This window comes from Mchenga conophoros, linkage group LG10 (genome assembly GCF_057382185.1).
Source record: "Mchenga conophoros isolate Kocher_MC1m ecotype Shallow Benthic linkage group LG10, M_conophoros_male_GT1.1, whole genome shotgun sequence".
NCBI lineage: Eukaryota > Metazoa > Chordata > Actinopteri > Cichliformes > Cichlidae > Mchenga > Mchenga conophoros.
The window spans coordinates 22,499,414-22,520,998 of NC_140535.1; the positions used below are offsets into that span (position 1 = coordinate 22,499,414).

At 42.5% G+C, this 21,585-nt stretch overlaps 1 protein-coding gene across 6 annotated transcripts in view; it reads right to left on the reverse strand.

Annotated features, from left to right (window-relative positions):
• Positions 1-17,490, reverse strand: part of LOC146565950 (transcription factor COE1) — a 92,049-nt gene extending 74,559 nt beyond the window's left edge. For all 6 annotated transcript variants that reach the window (XM_085289401.1, XM_085289397.1, XM_085289400.1 and 3 more), the window contains exons 1-6: positions 16,711-17,490; positions 15,754-15,910; positions 14,978-15,041; positions 13,780-13,835; positions 8,554-8,627; positions 4,389-4,457 (exon numbers count right to left, since the gene is read on the reverse strand). In XM_085289401.1, coding sequence (XP_085145527.1) covers positions 4,389-4,457; positions 8,554-8,627; positions 13,780-13,835; positions 14,978-15,041; positions 15,754-15,910; positions 16,711-16,838 — 548 coding nt within the window. In that variant the 5' untranslated portion in view covers positions 16,839-17,490. The remainder of the gene's footprint in view (positions 1-4,388; positions 4,458-8,553; positions 8,628-13,779; positions 13,836-14,977; positions 15,042-15,753; positions 15,911-16,710) is intronic.
• Between the last annotated feature and the right edge of the window lie 4,095 nt (positions 17,491-21,585).

The following is a 21,585-nucleotide window of genomic DNA, read 5'->3' on the forward strand; positions in this document are numbered from 1 at the left end:
AAAAGACAGTAAGAGTTACAAGTAGAAACTGAATGGCAGTCACACACACATAGACACACACACCCAGAGGAGAAGAGTGGTTGTGGCTCTTTAGGAGTCAAGCAGGCGTATGATAGGATAGCGTTGCATGTCGTTAACCCTATATTAACCCTGAGAGGCAGTGGGATGCTCAGTGTGCTATAACAAGGATTAACTGGGCCACACACACTCACAGATACACTCATACGTACATGGTACGATGGGCTAGCTGTCAGTCACACACATGTGCGCACAAGGACTGAGAGACACGCAATGAGCTGTCAGTCACTCTCTTTAATGGTTCGCACAGACAAATGTTTGAATTTGTTAAAGCATGAGTAATGTGTTTAAATGAGCGTGAGCCTTAACTCTGTTCACATGTCGATGTAACGTTTAAATGGTATGTAAATAAGTGTGCTTATGCATATCTCTTCATCTGCCAGTAACCCACTGCAGACTTGGCTGTAGCAACATTTTGGAGCCTTTTCTCTCTACTGTGCGCTGTATATGCTATAATGTAATATCAGTTTCACTTGGCTGAAACCATCCCTGCAGAAGCGTTGGGCAGCATTTATACCATGCAACAGTATCCAGGTCTTAGGGCAGTGGTTTCTTTTCTTCCTGAGAGCTTTCTTTCCAATTTTATGCTGATATGGGGCTCGTTTTAATGTGAGTGCAGATACTCTTCTTTCCTCCAGCATCTCCACAAAAGCCTTTGCTGTTGTTCTGGGATTCGTTTGCACTGTTCACACATTAGTTTCACGGAAACAGAATGCATCTCCTTCCTAAGTATTACGACTGTTGCCCGATCCCATGGTATTTATACTTACATACTATTGTTTGTACAGATGAACATGGTATCTTTCAGGAAATTGCTCACGAGGATGAACAAGGCTTCTGGAACGTCACAATTTTTTTCCAGTGTCGGGGCAGTTTCCTTTGGTTTTCCCATGATGTCAAGCAAAGGGGCCAAGACACACATCGCACTGACTCTGATGATGCTGATTAGCTCATCACAGGCTTCTAACGCTAGTGAGCAAGGTTTCAAGCTGTTTTAATAGCACACTTACTTAAAGTGCCTGGCAAAGTATGTGGACTGGTGGTCCATACATTCACGTGGAAAAGAAAGTTTCTACAGGACTCTATGTATTCCTTTGAAAAACTAAATTGTCGTATGTCTGTATGACTTTGTCAGCCTTTTGCATTGTGAAGGACTTAATTGTGGAGGAAAATCAGCCCACTCTTCCTTACAGCATTGCTTCAGTTCACTGAGGTTTTTGCACAGCTCGCTTAAGGTCCCACCACAGTATTTCAGTCAGGTTGAGGTTTGGACTTTGACTTGACCATTGCAACACCTTCATTCTTTTCTTTTTCAGCCATTCTACTGTAGATTTTCTGCTCTGTTTGAGATCATTGTCCTGTTGCATGATCCATTTTCAGCAAAGCTTTAGCTGTCAGGCTTGGCTGCTGTGCATTACAACCAAACATCTCCAATTTGGTCTCATATGTCCAAAGGACATTGTTACAGAGGTTTTGTGGTTTGTTCAGATGCAACTTTGCAAACCCAAGCCGTGAATAAACGCCCCAGACCACCAAACTGCCAAAACGTCTTCTTCTATAGAGGCGCTCACATCTGCTGACGGTCAGTTAAGTGCATTAGCGTCCATCATCCCACATTTTCACATAACTATAAATCCAATGCGGAGCTTGGCACGTGCACATCTGCATGTTGTAGCTTCATACTATCACCAGAGGGCAGTGTAAAAAAAACAGATCACAGACAAGAATGTGGGATACTCTTGTTTATGTTTGTGCTGTTTTTGGTCTTTTAGTTGAGCCGTTAAAAAGAAGGAATTTATCACAGACATCTTTGTAGCGAAGACGCCATTTTTTGTTTCATTTCTTCTTCATCCCGAAACATTGGCATTACCTTTCAGTTCAAGCCAAATTGTCAACCAATCCGGATTGTACCTTTGTAACTATTATAACTAAATGCAGCATACACTTGAGTATGTATAACCACAGATGCAGGGGGATATATCTGCTAAGCCCTTAATGTTTTCATTGTAACTGTTTAAAATAACTATTAAAGTTACATTTTGAATATTTCTTTGGAGTGGGTGAGTTAATTCGAGCTCTACTTCTGTTTACAATCAATGACACTTTAAGCTGTCATTTTGACTTTGCCTCATTCTCTCTCCACATGTTTGCGTCAAACAGCAGAGCTCCAGATGTTACACCAAGAGGCTGTGAACCACTGCAAAGTGGAGGGGGCAACAGGAAGTATCCCACGGTATCCACGGTAACCTTGACATTCCATCTTGACCAAGTTCCCTGACATCTCCCACAATTCACTCCGCTTTTCTCCTCCTGCCGTGGAAAATGAGACGTACACCCCCTGCGCGCACACACACACACACACACTTCAATAGTCATCAAGCATCAATGTAACAAACAGTGACACACGTATTATGATTATGCAGCTATTACTTTGTCAGTTTGTGTCTAATATATCAGCTATTCTTTTAGGGGCCAAACCCAAGCCTTAGCCATGAATCCACACACGCAGATTACATACACACTTTCTAGGCAAATATATAAAAGGCTGTAAGCTGAGACGTTTGAGATAGCCGACAAAACAGGAGAATTGGGCGGTGGTGTGGCAATACTTATAATATCCTTCACGAACACACAAATGCACGTATAGCGTATGACACACGCACACGTTTGTGCACTTAATAAGATTTCTCCAAACACAAAGAAAAAGAGGAAAGAGGAGTTTTGCACCGTATAGAGCGAAACCTTGTACATCCCCTCCAAAGTGGCGAGAATAAAGAATCTCATTCATGCCAAATTATCCCTGTAATAACCTTTATGACCTCTGTTTGCGGCGCTGATCACACTGATGTTTGTCTTTATGAACCTTTAGTGAAGAAGCACTGAAGGACAGTCTGTAGATACAAAGCTGAGAGTCTATGGTGTGATTACTGTTCATCAGACGCTCATAAGCCACAATATTTAAACCTCAGTTTCAATTGTGTGGTTCCTCACGCCACACAATGGGGGTATGCTTAGGGTAGGGCATGGGAACACTGTCAGTGGATCGTCTGGGTCCTGTAAGTTGTGGAGTGTTTCCTCCGTATATCTCACTTGGTCTAGCACATCTTACATGCAGTATGATTGGACTGGAATCTGGAAATCTGGATATCCCGAGGCAGGGTCAAAACCCCGAACTCTTTGTCGTGTTTCTTGAGCCATTCCAGAGAAGTCTTTGCAAGAGTACTAGTGCCTCAGGGAGTGTGCTTGGACTGCAACAGTGTCTAGATGCTGTGAAAGTAATATCCACATGAATGCCGGCACCCACTGCACTGCAACAAGAAGATCTGAGGTATTTACCTCATCTGTCAGTGCTTTTAATGTTGCAGATGATCAGCTTATATTATAATTGCCAAAAATCTTTCACAAACTGAAACTTAAACATCTGGTCATGGTGAAGTAAGAAAAAAAAGAAACACTTGGTACAAATCTGCAGGAATATGATATTTTGTACAGTGATTTAAGTTGTGTAACAATGTGGTGACAGGGAGTAGAATATTTCACTCCTCTTCCTGTGAATTACTCAAACACATGCAGACAGACCGACAGAACTGCTCGCACAGGGTTAAAACAACTGCCAAGGAGAAATCAGATTAAAATGAGGTTGGATCTTATTTCAGTTTTTCTCTGTCACTTTTTTTTTGTTCTTCTTCGCTCATGACCCACTTTTCTGTGCTGCTGCAGGAGAGACAGAAAGAGGGGTGGATGTTAAGGGAGGGATAACTTCAGTCCTCTCCTGTGACAGACAGAAGGGAAGAAAGAGAGCGACAGACAGACAGAGACGAGCGGCAGGAAAACAACAGACGACTCCTGCTAGTGAGCTGCTTTGTGTTTCGCGTGACGTAGAGGAAACACACATTCATCTGAGCACTCAAGTCTGAAAGTGCGCCTTTGGGATGTAACAGAGCAGCTGATGTGTATTTGTGTCCCCTCTGCAAAGATCGATGATTACGTTACTAGAGTGCGCATGTACATGCAGATAAAACCTGTGTGTGCGTGTGTCTGCAAGTGTAATTCCACACTGTCACCACCCACTCATGAGTCCTGCTGTTTGACTTATAAAAGCAAAATTGGTTTCTCAAATGCTTCCCGTGCATCTGAGGCCGCTGATTCTATCGAGGAGTGACAGCAGCTCATCCAAACACACAAACATCCTGTCCCACCGCGCCGTTCAAACGGGTCAGCGCACAAACCCTCGTCCACTGTGTGTCTGTGGGTGTGCGCAAGTGTGTGCGTAAGGAGAGAGAGAGAAGAGGCAAAGTGAGAGACAGTACCTGTCGATGATAACAGGGTCTGAGGGTGTCTCATTACGGTTTCCACAGCTCTTCTTGTCACAGCACCGACTACGGGAAGAGAAAAGAAGACCGTCAGGGAAGAAGACACAGGGCAAAGTGGGGGGAAATTTGGGCATAGGGTACATTTTATGGAATTTCCAGATTAGAGGTTTAAGTGGGAGTGTTGCAGTGCGTGCCTTTCGTCTGCACTGATAAAACAAATTTATTACAACATCTGCAGAATTTGTCCCAATCTGTCGAAAACAGGCCATAGTGAATTTTACTGAAAGTCTTTCAGAGAAATCTGCCCTGAAAGCAAGGATAAAAATAGACCTGCAAGACAAGGAAAGTGACTGTATAGCAGGATCTGAAGGAAATACACTGTGGGATCGCTGCTTTAACAAATACATTAAAAAAGACACTGCCGGATTTATTGTTGGTTGTGGTTTGTCTCACTAGTGGGTAATTTGTTGCTGTGGTCACTGCCTAGCATTTCTTTTTTCCATTTTCTCCACTTTTTACTGCTGAGCTGGTTGATATTCATTACCAGTGTTCCCAGTATAAGGTGCACCTTTAACCACAGTTTGCCCATCTGGCTCAAACAATCAACTATTAAGATAGTAGTTTCATCCGAATCCCAACAACCTCTCAAACATTCAGGTTTTTAGGATTGGGCTCAAATAGATGATTTAATTTTGCACAGCACATTATAAGAACTACGCAGGTAGTAATTTAGCTGAATAGCAAAATAATATAAAGATAAGTTCCAGAGCTCCAGGCACCAAGATCGTGTTTTGGCTTAAAACTGATCTTTTAACAACCTTAACCAGATGTTGCAAAGCTCCATTTTCCATTTTGCAAGATTGCCAGGACTCCTGCCCCTACATTACACACGCATATACTAACATTACATGCTAGGTCACAATTTTACAGCGTTTATTGTAAAACACCATGCTTTGTGCTGTGGAGAGCCACAACACTTTTTCCTATGAAACTAGATTGTAATGGGGCATTACACCTATTTTCATAGCCCATGAAGGTGACTGCATAATATGATTGTAACTCTGGGGTTTTGTAAAGTCTCAGAATAATAACCTCTCCTGGTGTCAATATGATACTGTTGGGGTTATGAAAGGTTAATTAGTTAAAATCCCCTCCACATGTGTTGCAAGAAAATGTTTTCATGAGTACGTAATTAACAAGCTGAGATCATTTAGATGCTTATAGTCAAGTTTTTTCCAAAGGCAACATAACCAACAGCATAATCGTCTGGAAATCGAGCGCGAAAAGTCCATCCTAATTGTACTGATGAACCATCAGGTAAAGTGGAGATGGAAACAAAAAAGAAGCCCGAGGCTCCAAAAACACGTGGGTGGTATACGCACACGCACGCACGCACGCACGCACGCACATATGTGAGAAAAAAAACAAAACACCTGACATGGTTACCGAAATTCACACGTGTACTACAAGTGTGTCAAAAAGGCTTTCTTCCATGCATCAATTATGAATAAAGGTGTAAGCAGGAGGGCGGAGGATAAAGATGGCTATGGGTGGGGAGGGGGGGGGGTAAAGAGTGAGAGGGTGTGCGTGGGATGGAGAGCTAAACGAAGAGGGTGAGAAGGGGAGGGAGGGGAGAGGAGGGGTCTGGGTGGGAAGAAGAGGAAGGGGAGACATCTCGGGTTTCCCGCTGTCACAGATGGCAGAGGTAGAAAGAAAGCGACTGATACGTTACACCTTTCTCATTGTCTCCGCTATCTGCCGCTCTTTCTGCTCTCGCTGTCGTTTGCTCTCTGCCGCTCTATGAACTGGGTCATTACACTGTAACTTTGGAGAGCAGAGCGCAGCAACAGAGAGAGGTTAGAGAGAGGAATCAAGCAGGAGATCAGGGACCGGGGTGGGGGGTGAAAAAGGAAAGCTAAACCAGATGAGGGAGAGGTAGAGGGAAGGTTGGGTGATGGCGTGGGAAACAGAGGGGATGGAATAGATGTGAAGGAAACTTAAGGGACAGAAGAGGAAGTGGAGGAAGGAGAAGAGTGTTTTATGCTATGAAAGGAGAAGGACGGGGTGGGATGGGAGTAATGCAGGACCTATATCTGTAGATGCTGGTGAGCTAATCATCTGCTCTAACATGCATCTCCCACCAAACACACATAAGACATGATTTTCACCTGATCTTTGTGCTTTAATCACTGAAACAATGAGTCCAAATCGATGCAATGTCTCTTACTTGCAATTTACATGTGTTGGGAGGGAAAATGCCAAAATAAATTCACAACTTACAAACTTTGTTTTTTGTCTCTGTAAATGAAAAATCTTTGGATATTGACTGTTGGCCAATCAAAGCTAATTAGATAATGGGTGTTTAACTTTAATTTTAATAGTCAGAATGATTAGCAGCTATGTTAACATGTCAGTGATCACATGATATAAATAAAGTCAAGAGATTAGCCTTAGATTTTGATTAGTTTAGCAAACATAATAACTTAAAAACATAAGTGACAGGCTCATCACTAATCCATAATTCTATTCCTGGAGAGATATGTTTCATTCAAATGTCTGTTAAAAAAAAAGATACAAATAATAACAGATAAACGTCTGCTTACACAGAAGCTGAGCAGCCAAGGATTTTCCAAATTCACAGAAATTTGTCTAAAAGTATATTTCATGTCCTGGAGTTTCCAAAGAAATGAAAACTATTATGCTAAAATGTCCACAATAAATTAAACTCACCTTAAAAATAAAAGCAATTTCAACCAGCTATACCGAGGCTGCTCTGTCAGACAGAGTGAAATAAAATATCTACAATGCCATAAAGCTTCTTGATTTGAAAGAGGGCAAATGTTAAAATACACTGAGCACGACCAACATTTGTATTAAGCGCGTTCATTGAAGCATCTATTGTCCAATTTTAGAGTGAAATCACTCACGTATTCGTGCCAGCGCTCCAGCCAATTTTGCAACGCAGGTCTTTGTGGTGGCAGATTGGCTGGGAGCATATGGCTAATAGCACTGCCGTGACAATAAGCCACACTGATTAATGGACGCCCTGAGCTCTTTGTGTGTGTGTGTGCGTGTTGTGTTGTGTGCAAAGCCCCCGCTGCAGAATCAGCATGTGAGAACATGAGGCAACAGCCGTAACTTTGACCTCAGCGGCTGTTGAAGACAAGCGACTGTTTACACTCGCTGCAGAAGCCATACTTTCTGCACTGTTGCTCCCCCAAAGGAAGTATTTAAAACAAAATCCTGCAGGACAGAACGAGCACCTTCTACTGTACGAGAGTCATACCGTACAGGTTACGCAAGCACATTTGATTCAGGTCCGCAATTATCCTCCACTTGATGAACGGCAATAATTTACAATAAAATCTGTTGCCAAATTGTTTATTTATATATTCACTGTAAATCCGAATTTCAATTGGTCTATCATGAGCCTCTCCAGCTGAACTGCCTGAGGAATATTCACCAAGCTATACGATGAAGTATTAGTGGGCCTGATTTCACAACTAAAGTCCCTGTGTGCGCATGTAGATGAACCCCAATTTATATTGGTACAGTTAAAGTTTTTCAGTGACAAGGTCAAGGAAAAAGAACAACGTAATTCATGTGCTAAATCTGAATTTTTATAACTGCGCTGTGCAGGGCTCTGAATACACAAGCATACTTCTTTGTGTCTACGGATCTATGTGTGTGTGCGAGTGTGTGTGTGTGTGCGCGAGTTCCTGCCTATTTTTTATAGTCAGATTGAAGAGCAAGGCCCATTTGTTAGCCATGAAACAACAGAAGGGTTCAGATTGACTAATGAGTTTCTCTGTGTCCTAATTAACCAGGCGTCAGAGACACATGCGCACACAAAATACACATGTTCTCGCGCGCACGTTTCCTATTGTATAGGATAGGTCGGCAAAACGTCCCTATAAATAGAACTTTCCTCCCAACCTACTTCCAAAGAAATTCATCTTAAGCTTATAATTAAAGCAACAACTATGATAGCCAAAACTCATCTTCCTCAACAGATAGGGCTTCAGGTGTGTGTGCGTATGTGCGTGTCGGGGGGGTTAATGAGGGTGACAAAATAAGAAATGTACATAGCGGTGATTGGTGAGAACTTCACAGGCAAAGTATGCTGGAGGAGAGAGGAGAGATGTGATGCATCTGTTCTCACCTGCACATGATCTCATGTGTCAGTAGCACTCTGCACATCTCTGGGTTCTTGTCCTGGCCTTCGTAAACAATCGGCTGAAAAGAAAGAGGAGAAGAAGAAAGCGGAGAGTTAAACTCGCAGGCTCCAGCGTGCTCATTTCACAGCACACCAAAGCCTCTTACTGTTTTTATTTACGGTGTGTGAGTGGCTCACAGAGATCCATTTAACTGATATGTAATACAACAACAGAGCAATCATCAGAAGTTGGACCGATGAGATTTGTTAATGGGATCAGTGAATTGTTTTTGTGGGAACTTTAAACCTTCATTTTCAAAAAAAAGCTTTGAGGAAATTACTATCTTAATAGTAGATTTATATCATAACGAGCATGAAGCTGCACCTTGACTTGTAGTTTTTCTGTAACGTAACTGCACCGTACACTGAGAATAGCGCCAAAGTGTTATTGAGATAATAGGTTAGGTCCCACTTCACCTCCATGAACGCATCCTTCATCAGTAGCACCTCTACTTCACATACACTCACACCCATTGTGTCTCACACCCCTCCTTACACACACACACATGCACACATACGCACACACGGAGCTGATTCACACTCATTGTTTTAGAAAATCCTCAAAATAACAACCATCATCTCATCGGCTCCGGAGAATGGTCCTCACATTTTCTGCCTCTGCTGCCGAGGCTTCACCTGCTTCTGTTACACAACACTCCCGCGCTGCTATGGAAGCAGAATAAACCGGCATAAGTCACACACCACTAAGCTACCTATCAATCAATACGCACGCCCTGTCAGTCTTTGGTCTGCAAAAGCTGGTTTGATGTGTCGTACCGAAAACTGCGGCGAGCCTGACTGAGTGACAAGATCGCTTTCCTCATGAGCAGCCAGGAAGTTTCTCTGCCCTTTAAAATCATCTCTGGCTCATGTTTAGACTGCCTGCTGCCATCAAGTGAACAATGATGAATGAATAAAGCTGATTTTAAGACCACTTAACAAGGCCACACTGACACCGCCATACTTGGAAAATGAGACATGTATATTCACATGTTAATGCATACCTATGTTATGTCTAAGTAGCTTTAAAGCTTATGGACTGTCAGATATACTACACATGGCCCAAAACTCAAATGCAAACCCTCTAAGAAGAATAATCAGTGCTTTTATTTCACCTGTGATTCCTTGTCATTCTCCATGAAGTGAAATTAACAGGGGCACACTTTGCTGGTTGCATAAAACAGGATTCAGGGGCACAGTGGAGAGGCTCTGAACCTCCCAGTGGCTTCTTATTGGGGCCTCAAGATGAGCAAAGGGTGTAGGCTGAACCTCTCATTTGTACCAACTATGTGAAACTTAATGGAAAGCAGTGACAGAGGCTGTACTGTCTGAGGGCCCCAGTATTGTAGCCTAAAGCATTTCATACTAATAGCTAGCTGTGTTTTCTGGAATTGGAGCCCCCATGTGTTTCAGGCCCCGAGGCCCTTGTCAGTTACAATTTTCCATGCATGTGCATATTCCATTTGAACCCCTCCTCCCCACGCCTGCAGGAAATCTATCGATATGTGAACCTGGAGACCGAAAAGCTCCTGGTGGTCCAGGATTCCAGGGATGTGCACCCACAGTCGATTCAAGCACGGGGTGAAAATATGAAACAAAAATGAGCTCATGGAGGAATCTGCACCAGGCTAAGCTGACATTCTCCAAGAAAAGCCAATCTGACCAAAAGCTGTCAAAGCGTCTGATGCAAGTTCAAATACGCAGGAAAGAAAATAAGCGTTTGTTCAGATTGTAAATATTTTAAATGACCTCAGACAAAGAAGAAAAAAAACCGCTCCCATTAACACACTACTGAGGTTGATCCGACACCCAACATCTGAAACTCTTTCTGGAAACGCTCACTCATCAACATTTGAACCGTAAAATCCCCCTGATTGCCCTTTAATGAAAGCCAAATCTAAGTGTGGGGAAACGCAGAGAAGGACAGAATTCTGACAGAGCAAATCTGAAGAGGAAACGTGTTTTATAAACCACAGTTGTGTCTGTGATTAGTCCTGCTCCTCGCGCCATGGGAAAAGAGTGGGCCAGAAGAAAGCAATGAGCTTGCTCCCTAACCTCGCCGAGCGCGCATCACCATCATCTCTTCCCTTTTTTTTTTTGCACTTTGCTATTTTCTTGTCTTACGCCCACACGCAAACACACAAGTAAACCATTAAACCTTTGGCTGGGTGAATGCATTGATCTTTCTAAACAGAACAGCCGTGTCGCCCGTGACACGTACCACCACATAACAGCCCACCTCCTTTATTTAAGGCGATCGGGTCAACAGCATAGATGAGCTACAGTCTGGGTCATGCAGCAAAAGTAAAAGTTTGTAACTGTAAAAGACATCCAGTTCTTTCCCACCTGACTGATTGCTGCTCGCCCTGTGCCAACAATCTTTCTTTTTTAAACCAGTTTGGTTTTCGAGAGAGGTCTTGCGTTACGGAAGGTAAAACAAAACATTAGTATTTACAGCAGAACTGCATGAAACGAAGGTCTAAAGTTTCTAATTGGTCTGCCCTCATGGCAGCTGGAGACCTCTGGAGCTCCAAAGAGGAAAAAGTGACAATGCAAAGATACTTCATCCACCCTCTGTGACAGCCTCTTGTGTTAGTGTGTACCTTCCTCTACCGCCACGGCCCACGTTTGCCTCAGATTCTTCATTGCTGTCACTTTGCCTGCTCTGCTCCTCTCTTTCATCTGCTTTTCCCTCCTCTGTCTCCTTCCTCTCTCCACCTCAGCAGGCCTTTCACACAGCATCTTTGCTTCTCTGTTCCCCACCTTTGAAGTGGCGTGATATGTGCGGCATGTAAACAAGGATCCGTTAAGCAGGGGAACACACTTCCTCCTGCGTTAGTGTCAGGTCGACTAGCGAGCTAGTGATCCGACAGGGCCGCAGTGACAGACGCTTTATTCTCCGGGACAGAGTCGTGATCAACGAGCTCCACGCTCTGCTTCTGAAGACTAGGAGGTGCTCTCCTTCTCCGTTTAACACAATCAGTTCTGGCCCTCAGCGCACAAACACAGAACAGGTAGACTTACAGAAATAGAACAGAAACAGGCAGCAGCTTTTAAATGCCAAATGTTGGAGTAGGCTTTTCCTTTACTGGCTGTTAAATCACAGTGAGAAGGGCGGAAAAAAACAGAATAAAAGCCGTTTGCCTCATTATAGTGTGTTGCACATACTCTGAATTACAGAGTCGAATATTTAAGTAAAACTAAAATTAATACTTTACACCGCTGATCAACTACTAAAACTGAGAAATTCATACTTAAAACAAATCTATGTTTCTATGGTTTACTCTGAATAATCTTAGAGAAATGACCCTCTTGCTTTCTTGTTTTTATCGTCTTCTGTTTCTGGGCTTTTAAACAGTGAAACGTGTGAAAGGTATGCTACTACGGCACCAAGAGAGATTAACGAGACTAGAATAAGGCTGGATTTTCGAGCATTTGCATCATGACAAATGTAAATATTGATGATTATTTCCTAAGTTGTAAAACAGAAAGCCTGTTTCATTATCACGGTTACAAACTCAGCAGCTCTTTATTTTGTGTGTTCCTGTCAAAAATGTGTTTGGGCATGCTGGGCTCGGGTCGTGTGTTTTCAATTTTGGTGGATGAAGCCACATCTTGTTAACAACCAGTGAAATAAGAGCGACACCAGTGCAACCTCTGGTCTTCTGTGTGGCTTCTTCTTCTTTTCTTTTTTTCTTTTTTCCCCCGCCTGGCAAGACAACAGTGGGTGCGAACAAATGCCTGTGTGTGCGGTTAGAGACAGCGGCCATGACATCACTGACCAGCTAAGCCAACCTCGCGACTGTTTTGGTTTGACCACCTGTTAAAGTTCCATTCCTCCACTACTGGGAATAACACACACACACACACACACACACACACACACACACACACACACACACACACACACACACACAAACTGAAGCGAGCATGCTTTACGCCTTCTCCAAAGCACCTTTGCACATTTACTGTATACATACAGCACTAAACACCTGCTCCCCTTCCCCATCCACACAGCCACAGAGCAGCACTCACACAGTGCAAGGAAGGCACCACAGGTGCAGCACACCTGCCTCCATCCTTTTTCCCCCCCTTTTCAAATATTGAAATTCTAAAAAGCCATTAATTTTTTCAGCATGAAAAAGTGTGCATGTATTTAATTTTTTCAAACTCTACAGGAGAAAGTCCCAACTGTGTGTATGCGTGTGTGTGTATGCGTGTGTGTGTGTGTGTGTGTGTGTGTGTGTGTGTGTGTGTGTGTAGCTGGTTGTCACCCCACCAAGCCGAACCTAAAGAGTGTTATTAGGAAACAGTGTGGTCTCTTAGGCCTGCCAGCGTGCACACACACACACACACACAGTATGTGGTGCAACGTGGCAGCAGTAATGTGAGACTGTCAGAGCCTGGAGTCACATTAGTAAGTATTCAGTGCATGGTGGGCTTCTTGGCTCCTCATACCTTGGCTTTCACAACACACACACACACATTTTGAATTCCATCAGGCAGATAACTCTCACTCGCACTTTCTTCATGAACAAAAACAATCAGTTTTCATCCTGACTTTACCTGCGGGACCAGGAGCGCACAAACTGAAAATGCATCCCTGTCTTCCCGCCTCTCTCCTCAAACTCTACCTGCTCCTCTCTCTGTCTCCCTCCCTCTCTCTCTCTCGCTCTCCCTCCCTCTTATAAATGTACACATAAACAAAAACAAGAGCATTACCAGAAAAATTGGATCTGATCGGAATGCTTGATACGCAGCAGACCAAATCCCAGAGGTGCCCTTATATCTTTCCACTTCCTACTGCGAGCAGCAGAATTACGCTCCTGTTCCTCAACACCCGCTCGCTGCCTCCTCACTCTAATCACAGCGAGAGGAGCACAGGCAAAGACGCCTGGAGCCATGTGTGTGTGTGTGTGTGTGTGTGTGTGTGTGTGTGTGTGTGTGTGTGTGTGTGTGTGTGTGTGTGTGTGTGTGTGTGTGTGTGTGAGCACATCCCACATACACTGTGGAAACACCCACCCATTGAATCATACACGCATAAACATTCATTTCTGTGTGAAATAGAGGAGGGCGGCGGAGAACAAGAGGATCAGTGGAGCAGCTCTTTGTCAGAGAGGTAACAGGAGAGGTGACAGACCGCTCTGAGAGTGTGTTAGGGTGTGTGTTTACCTGTTTAGTCATGGAGTCTATGAGTCGAACATAAAAGTCCTGCTCTGTTCTGATGCCTGTTGGGATCCAGAGGAAGGGAGAAATATTGTAAACTTTACACATATTTTAACACACAGTGCAGCACGTTGCAGGGCATTTAAAATACGTGGAATTAGGTTAGCAAAGTGGCAGCAGCGGGAACAAGGAAACGAGATTAACGTCATTTACAGCAATAAGCTCGCAATAAATAAACAAAGGAGCGGGGCAAACGTAATTCTGACTCGCAAATTCTTTCTTCTTAAAGCTTTTATTAATGTTTCCTATTTAGGCCTGAAATATGAGTCAGTGGAGAACAGTCTGAGAGCAGAACGCTTTAAACGCTCACACTTGCGACTTGACAGACAGTGGCTCCTTTTTAACGAGGCAGAAAGGGGTTGTGAAGAAGGTGAGAGGCTTATTAAAGATCAGCCAGCAGCTGCTCATCAGTTCAGTGTGAAAATAAATGTTGTTCAGCTTCTGCATTTCTCTCTGCTGCGATGCAAGCCTTACGCCAAGCCGGCTGTATCCATATAGCTCCCAAATCACACGAAAATCACACGTTTAACTCGGCATAGTTTACACCGTTCAGCCCCGTGTTAAGGTGGTAAATAGATTCAAACACCTTGTTTGTTGACTTATCTGATAAATTGCTTGTGCCTATTCTGACTCCCAAATATCAACACATGCGAGACACGAATTGTAGCTATTGTTTATTACACAGGAGGCTGGTGCTGTGATGTCCCTGCTTGGGTTAGAGTGCAGCTCACACTGTCAAAAAATTATTTAAAAAAAAAAAGAAAAAGAAAAATAAAGAGCACATAAAACTGGACAAACTAATTTAGGGACAGTGACAGCAATGAAGCCACAAAGCTGGGTCACATCCTGTAACAACTGCCTTGAAATTTGACTAATAGAAGTCGGTCACGTTACACAATCGTGAATCTCTGCCCTGCAATTTCGTTGACATAAATTCTGGAAGCCTTGATAACCCATTGCAACATTTTTTTTACTACTTTGAGGACAGGACCCCCCCCCCCCCCCTCAAGAATCAGCTGCTGCCTGTGTGAATATCATTAAGTGTCTGATAAAATAAGACATGAAGCTGATCTGGCAAAGCTGACTCTAACTATGCATGCATATATATATGTGAGTGTGTGTGTGAGTGTGCCAGTCTGCTCACCATTACTGTAAAGAAGCTGTAGCCTGTAATGAATCCCGTTATTGGTCTTCTCTCCGCTGGTCTCCTTGACACACACACAACAAACACACAGCTGTTTATGGAAAATTTAACACCATTTTTAAAAAAATAGCAAGAAATTAATTTTTTCCTCTTTTCACATGTAGGCTAGTGAAGCATACATCCAACTTAATGAATTCTTTACAGCGGTCTTGCATTAAATAAAAGCTGATTTATGCTCAGAGGAGTGCAGCCCTGTAATTTCTCCGTGTGTAATCGTGGTGTTATTGTGGATTTTTAATTCCTGCGTAATTACTAGTTGTGTTCGGAGGGCCAATAAATCCAACACGGAATTCTCCCGATACATTTCATCTAATTTAAGCCAAGTCATAATTGATGAGAAGCCCGGGCTGCAGCGCCGTTGTTTATATAGAACAAGTGGTTGGGTTGAATGGAGCTGTAAATTAAAACAATTTAAACTCCAAAAGGCATTTTTTTTTTATTTATCAAATACACACGAGGGTTTAAGGAGGTTTGTGCCTTACAGTAAATTTATAATGCTTATAATATTGTATTTTTAGTTTTTAATAATAATATTAATATAAATAATAAGAATAATAATACAAACAATTAAAGGACAGGTAGTTCATTAAAATGGGACGTTAAAAATTCATTCAATAATGTCAGAAACCAAATTTAATATTCGAGGCCTTCACAAAATCTCAGTAATCTTCCTTCATCTAAAAACTCTTAAGACCAACGTGTATTTCTGAACCGACCTTCTCTTTTTCGATGAAGTCCACGAAGCTCGTCCTCTCGATCTCCACCGGCTGGCCCTGCCGGTCGTACAGAGCTAGGACGAAGTGGAAGAAGTTGGACTTCCGCAGGTTGGAGGGCGGCTGCTTCTCAAAGTGAGCCCGAGCCAGACCCACTCCACTGCAGACACACAGACGGAGGGGGTGTTAGAAGCAGTCAGAGGATGTAAAGTTTTTATGTTGTAAAAATTAGAAAAATTCAAAATTAATATAAGAAGGAAAGCAAATTAAATAGTAATAATTATGTAAAGTTAACCTAAAATAAATAAATAAAAACAAACCTAAAGGGCCTACAAGCACTGAAAGTATAAAATCTAGCTTGTGCTCTTTTTTTTTTTTTGGCAGATTTTCCTCTTATTTTAAAGATTGTGATTATGAAAGCTGCCTGTTTTATTTAATTATCTCCTGAATCTGTAAACCAACTTGAAGCACAAACTTGCTGTTCGCGTAAAGGGGAGATCGTGATAGATCCACGTTTACTGTGACTGGCTGTGGTTCAGTTGGAGAATTTTATTCCCTTCTAATAAAACAACGAGTAAGTTTGAAAATGGGGGGAAGTACAGGATTTATTTTTCTCTAGCACAGGACTGCATTTATGTATTTGTTCTTTGTTTTAATCCTTAATAAATCGCATCTGAAACATATGCGGAAAAAATAATCTCTAGACCAAGCACATGCTGCTTACAACTGTTTAGTTAATGACAGCTTGTGTGGTAGAATTGTTCTGAATGAGATTATTAATTCTACAGATGATTTTATCAGCAGTTGAATGGACAGATTTTTTTTCGGACTGCTGCACTTCCATTCCCAAAGTCTCAATTCTTGTACAGCTGCAGTATCCTGGAGGAGAACACGCAGGCTGATTCCATCTTTCGGTAAATGAGTGATGGTGGAAGTGCTCCTCACTTAGGCACAGCTCACCTTTGGGCGGCCGTGTTGGCGTCCAGCACGCCGCCCCCCTGCATCCAGCTCCGGACGTTCATTCCTCCCAGCGGCTCCTCTTTCAGGCTGCTGCCGCTTCTCTGGATGCTCTCCTGGATTCCAAACATTAACAAACCTCCTGAGCTCGATGCAAGTCCCTCCGTTTGCCTTTCTCCTCCCGGCTTTGCACTTGTTCTCTGGCGGATCCCTTTCAGTGACTCGAGCGGAGGAACCTTGAGACGCACTCTTGCTGCTGGTGCTGCGTGCGCTTAGAAAGACCTCAATCCAGCGTGCACCCTTTATTCCACTTTCTCTTGTCCTGAGGAGGGAGTTGGTGCTAAAACGGTAGGCGAATCATAATAAGTCATAAAATCCAGAACATCCAAGCACTTAAAAAAAAGGGTTAAAAATCGCACGCCCTGTGCGTAAAATATGTGTGTAGGGTGGAAAAAGTCACTCCTGGTGCGCGTGGAAACCCACCGCTTTGGGCTGTCACAGAGAAAAAAACAGAGAGATCAGCTAGTACCCGGATCAGATGTCATCATTTTCTGACACTTCTTTCTTCCTCTTTTTTTTGCTCTCGCTCTCGTCTCTGCCTCAGCTCAGTGGTCCGGGACGCGCTGGCGTCGGTGATGTCCAGAGCTGCGCTGCTTCCCGCGGAAGACTCCCGAGCTCTCGCCACTCCGCTCTCTCTCTCTCGCTCGCTCTCCCTCTCTCTCAGAGGAAACCGCTTTGTGACTCTTCCCAAAGGACCCTCTCTGAACCAAACACGGCTTCTCCCGCCCCGGGGGGAGAGAGAGAGAGAGAGCTGGGATGGAAAGGGAATGAGGGGAGGGGACAGCACGGGAAGAGAAGCGAGGAGACGCCCCCAAACAAAGAATAGAGAGGAGTTAGGTCTGCCCCGCGTGCAGTGGCCACGGAACTCCTTCTCCCGCTGTCCTCCTCCGGTCCGCTTTCTCCTCGTTTTTTGAGGGGAGGATTTCTAATAAACGTTTAGAAGGTTTTCTGTAAATGTGGAGATGAAGTCCTGCGCGAATCCGTGCTGAAAGTTCAGATAGAGGAGCTGAAAAGGGGGGGGGGGGGGGGGGGCAACGGCACTTCAGCAGAGTGGACATCACAGGGCAATCTCAGACATTTAACCAGCGTGGGCAGTTTCGTTCTAGTCTATCTAAGAACAGAACAAACGATCCAAAACACGATTTTAATCTTTCTGTCTCCATGACTCAAACCTTAGTCGCAGATTTAGTTTTTGTTTAAAATCATAGTAATTAAATAATGTAGCGACCCCACACCCCCACGAAGAAAAGAAGAAGAAAAATAAGGTATGTTCGACCATAGTCCCGAGTCCACATCCTATTAGTCTATTTCTCGAGGCAGACCCGCAGCCTCTACATTTAGATCAAAGTTTTATTTACACCAGCTGGTTAGGCTCAATTATAAAAGCCACATTTCCTCGTCACAACATATCCCTGTTCCCCCCATTGTCTTCCTCGGGCCTGCTTATTGCAGCCTAGCGCCGCAAGACACACAAACAAAAGTGACAATAACAATAATTAGCTCAAAATAACAATGAACATAATTGAGGATAATTGCTACCAGATTTCCCCGCTTTGTTTCTCCCTTTAGCACCATCTGTTATTTGAAACAATTTATCACGCCGCCGAGGGGGGATTTAAACTAAATACAAATATTAATAGATAATTCGGTGGACTATTTTTTTAATAGAATAAACTGCGGCGTATTGATCTGTTTAGGTGCAAAAGGTCAACAACTTTAGCGGTGTTCGGCTGGCTGTGAAAATGACTGGCAGGGCGCACTGGCGCCGTTCCAGGCTTTTATTCCCAAAGTTATTGAAAAAACGCTCTTGACCTTGATTATGGAGAATAAGAGTCTTTTATGCTTCAGTTTTCTTGCTTATAGAGGAAGAAGGAGGCGGTGGCGGATGAACCCGTGTGGGATATAAAGAATTTCATAGCTGAGGAGAAAATAATAATAATATAATGGAATGAATCAAAAATTGAGAGGTGTGAGAGGTGTTTGGATCGATCGGGAAGAAATCAAACACGTGTAACAGGAACAGATTATCCAAAAATAATAACGAACATATTTATCACCGCGTGTCAGCTCATGTAGGCCCACAGCTAAACTGTGGAGGAAATAAATGCTTGAGAATGTAATCAAACAGTGTTGGTTAGTCACTTTTTCAATTTTCAAAATATCAGATATGATTGGTGAGGTTTCAGGAAGAAATATCGATTTAAAAAAAGGACTCTTTAAATTTCAGGTCATTAAAGTCAGGTTTGGTATATTTGCTCTCGAGGGACTATAAAGGAAATACGGTATCAAAAGGCCACGGAGGTGTAATTGGGCATCACAGGTGGGGCTTTTAATACGGAAGTGTTAAAGTATTTAAGATTTCTGAGGCAAAATTCGGTGTTTAATAAAACGCATTCAGAGATAGACATTTTTGAGTTAATGCAGGAATGTTCATGAGCACTGCGGGAGATGTCAGATTAAAGAAAAACGCTCAGATAAAACACCGGTACTAACTTAGTGCGCGCAGTGATTCCCAACAGTGCGGGGACACAAGTAGCCCAAGGAATGTGTGTGTGTGTGTGTGTGTGTGTGTGTGTGTGTGTGTGTGTGTGCGCGCGCGCGTCCAGCAGCGCTGTGGCCTTAGATTAGAGCCCAGCTAATCTAAAAACTAACACAACTGCGCCATCATGTGTTCACATCGTGCAATTGCAGAAATAACCCAAAAGTTGTAACGTCAAAATTAAACGGATGTAGTGCAACCTGTGATTATGGTGCAACATCTCCTTAAGCCGACATCACAATCACTAAATTCTTTGAGCCGTCAGTTTGTTTTCACTTTAACAGTCTTTTTACTCTATTTAGTCTGTTAAAGTAGAAATACTCAGTGTCCTGTGTAAGAACGCTAATGCACAAAGTACAATTAAATGTTAACATTATTTTACTAGCAAGAATGACCCTGCCTTCACAAAAGTACAAAACTGCTTTACATACACTCACCAGCCATTTTATTAGGTACACCTGTCTTGCGACAGATTGGTGACGTGTTCAGGCTTTGTGCCGCCTCTCATCCTACGCTCAAAACAACATCCCGGCAGCCACCTTTGTCAGCCCTCAGCCTCCTACTAGATGCACGTGTGGTACAAATGTGAAAATCCTAGGTGACTTCCTTCTTGAGTTATCGCAGTCATAAACTTGGGTGTCCCCTGACCATACCTTTCCAGGCTTTCGTGGCTGAGGGGTAAAATGATTCTTGAACATGAAGGAGTAATTTTGAGTAAGAATTTGGTGACCGTGTGTGAATTGTAGCCTCAGTTTCCAGGTCTTAGCTGACAGCAGTGGCACCCAGTGTGGTCTTCTGCTTCAAGGTTTGATGTGTGGTTTGTTCAGAGATGCTCTTCTGCATTACTTGGTTGTAATAACACTGTAAAAAAAATGTAGACTTTATGGTAAATTACTGGCAGATGTGGTTGCCAGAATTTCAACCTGAAAAATCAATTGTAAATGTAGAACACGAAACGGTATACTATTCTGGTAACCTTGAATTTCACAGTAAAGAGTTTTATATTTTTTTTGTATTTTTTATTTTTTACAGTAAATAACTATGAATTTAAAAATAAATTATAAAATTCTTTATGGGTAATTCATGTAAAAACAACATACACTCCATTAACCTGATTACAGTCTTACATTGTTAAATACAGTGAAACTGTATAAAATAAATATTAAAAAGTTCAATATTACAGTAAATTACTGGCAGCCGTTGTTTACCTGAATGTTACTGTGGAAAATATAGTGCAGAATACATAATGGTATACTTTGTTGATAAATGTAAAATTCACAGTGAACTGTTGTTTTTTGTACAACAATTACATTGAAATAAAAAAGTAATATGATGTAAATCTGTTGTCAATATACACGTTTAATAAGCTTGATTACAGTCTCCTATTGAAAAAGTACAGAAGAGCTGTATAATACAATACATTTTTTTATTTAAAAGTTCATATTTACATACAATAACTGTTGTAGCCAGAATGTCCCCGAAAAAATTAAGGTCCTACAAATCAGAATCAGAATCAGAATACTTTATTGATCCCTGGGGGAAATTATTTTTTGTTACAGTGCTCCATTATAAACCAACATTAAGACAAGACAGACAATACACTAACTAAGAATAGTACAATATACACATATATATACAACAACAACAACAACAACAACAACCTTTATTTATAGAGCACATTTAAAAGCCTTGGGCATACCAAAGTGCTTTACATAAAACAATAAAAAATAAAACAGTTCACACATTAACATCAAATACATAAAGGTAACGAATTATGTTCACAGATAAAAGCCACCAATAAGAGTAAACTGCAGCACATATGTTATAGCAAGGTAAGACTGTACCACCATGATAAAAGACACCAATAATGGAAAGATAGCAGAGAATTTAATACAATAGGTCAATAGGTCACTGCAAGCAAGCAGTTTATGAGTGACTTATACATACATAAGTCACTCATAAATAAATAGCTGAAAAAGAAACATGTGTAGTTGTAGCAGCAAACAGTGTGTTAAGTGGATGCGTTGTACAGGGAGATGGCCACAGGCAGGAAAGATTTCCTGTGTCGTTCAGTGGTGCTTTTCGGTAATCTCAGTCTCTCACTGAACGTGCTCCTGTGACTGACCAGCATGTCATGGAGTGGGTGGGGGGTGTTATCCAACATTGTCTTTATCTTGGACAGCATCCGCCTCTCCGACACCACCTTGAGGGAGTCCAGCTCAAGTGTTGTTTTCAATAAATTGCATGATCAAAAAATGTTCCCATTTCTTCTTGTTGCA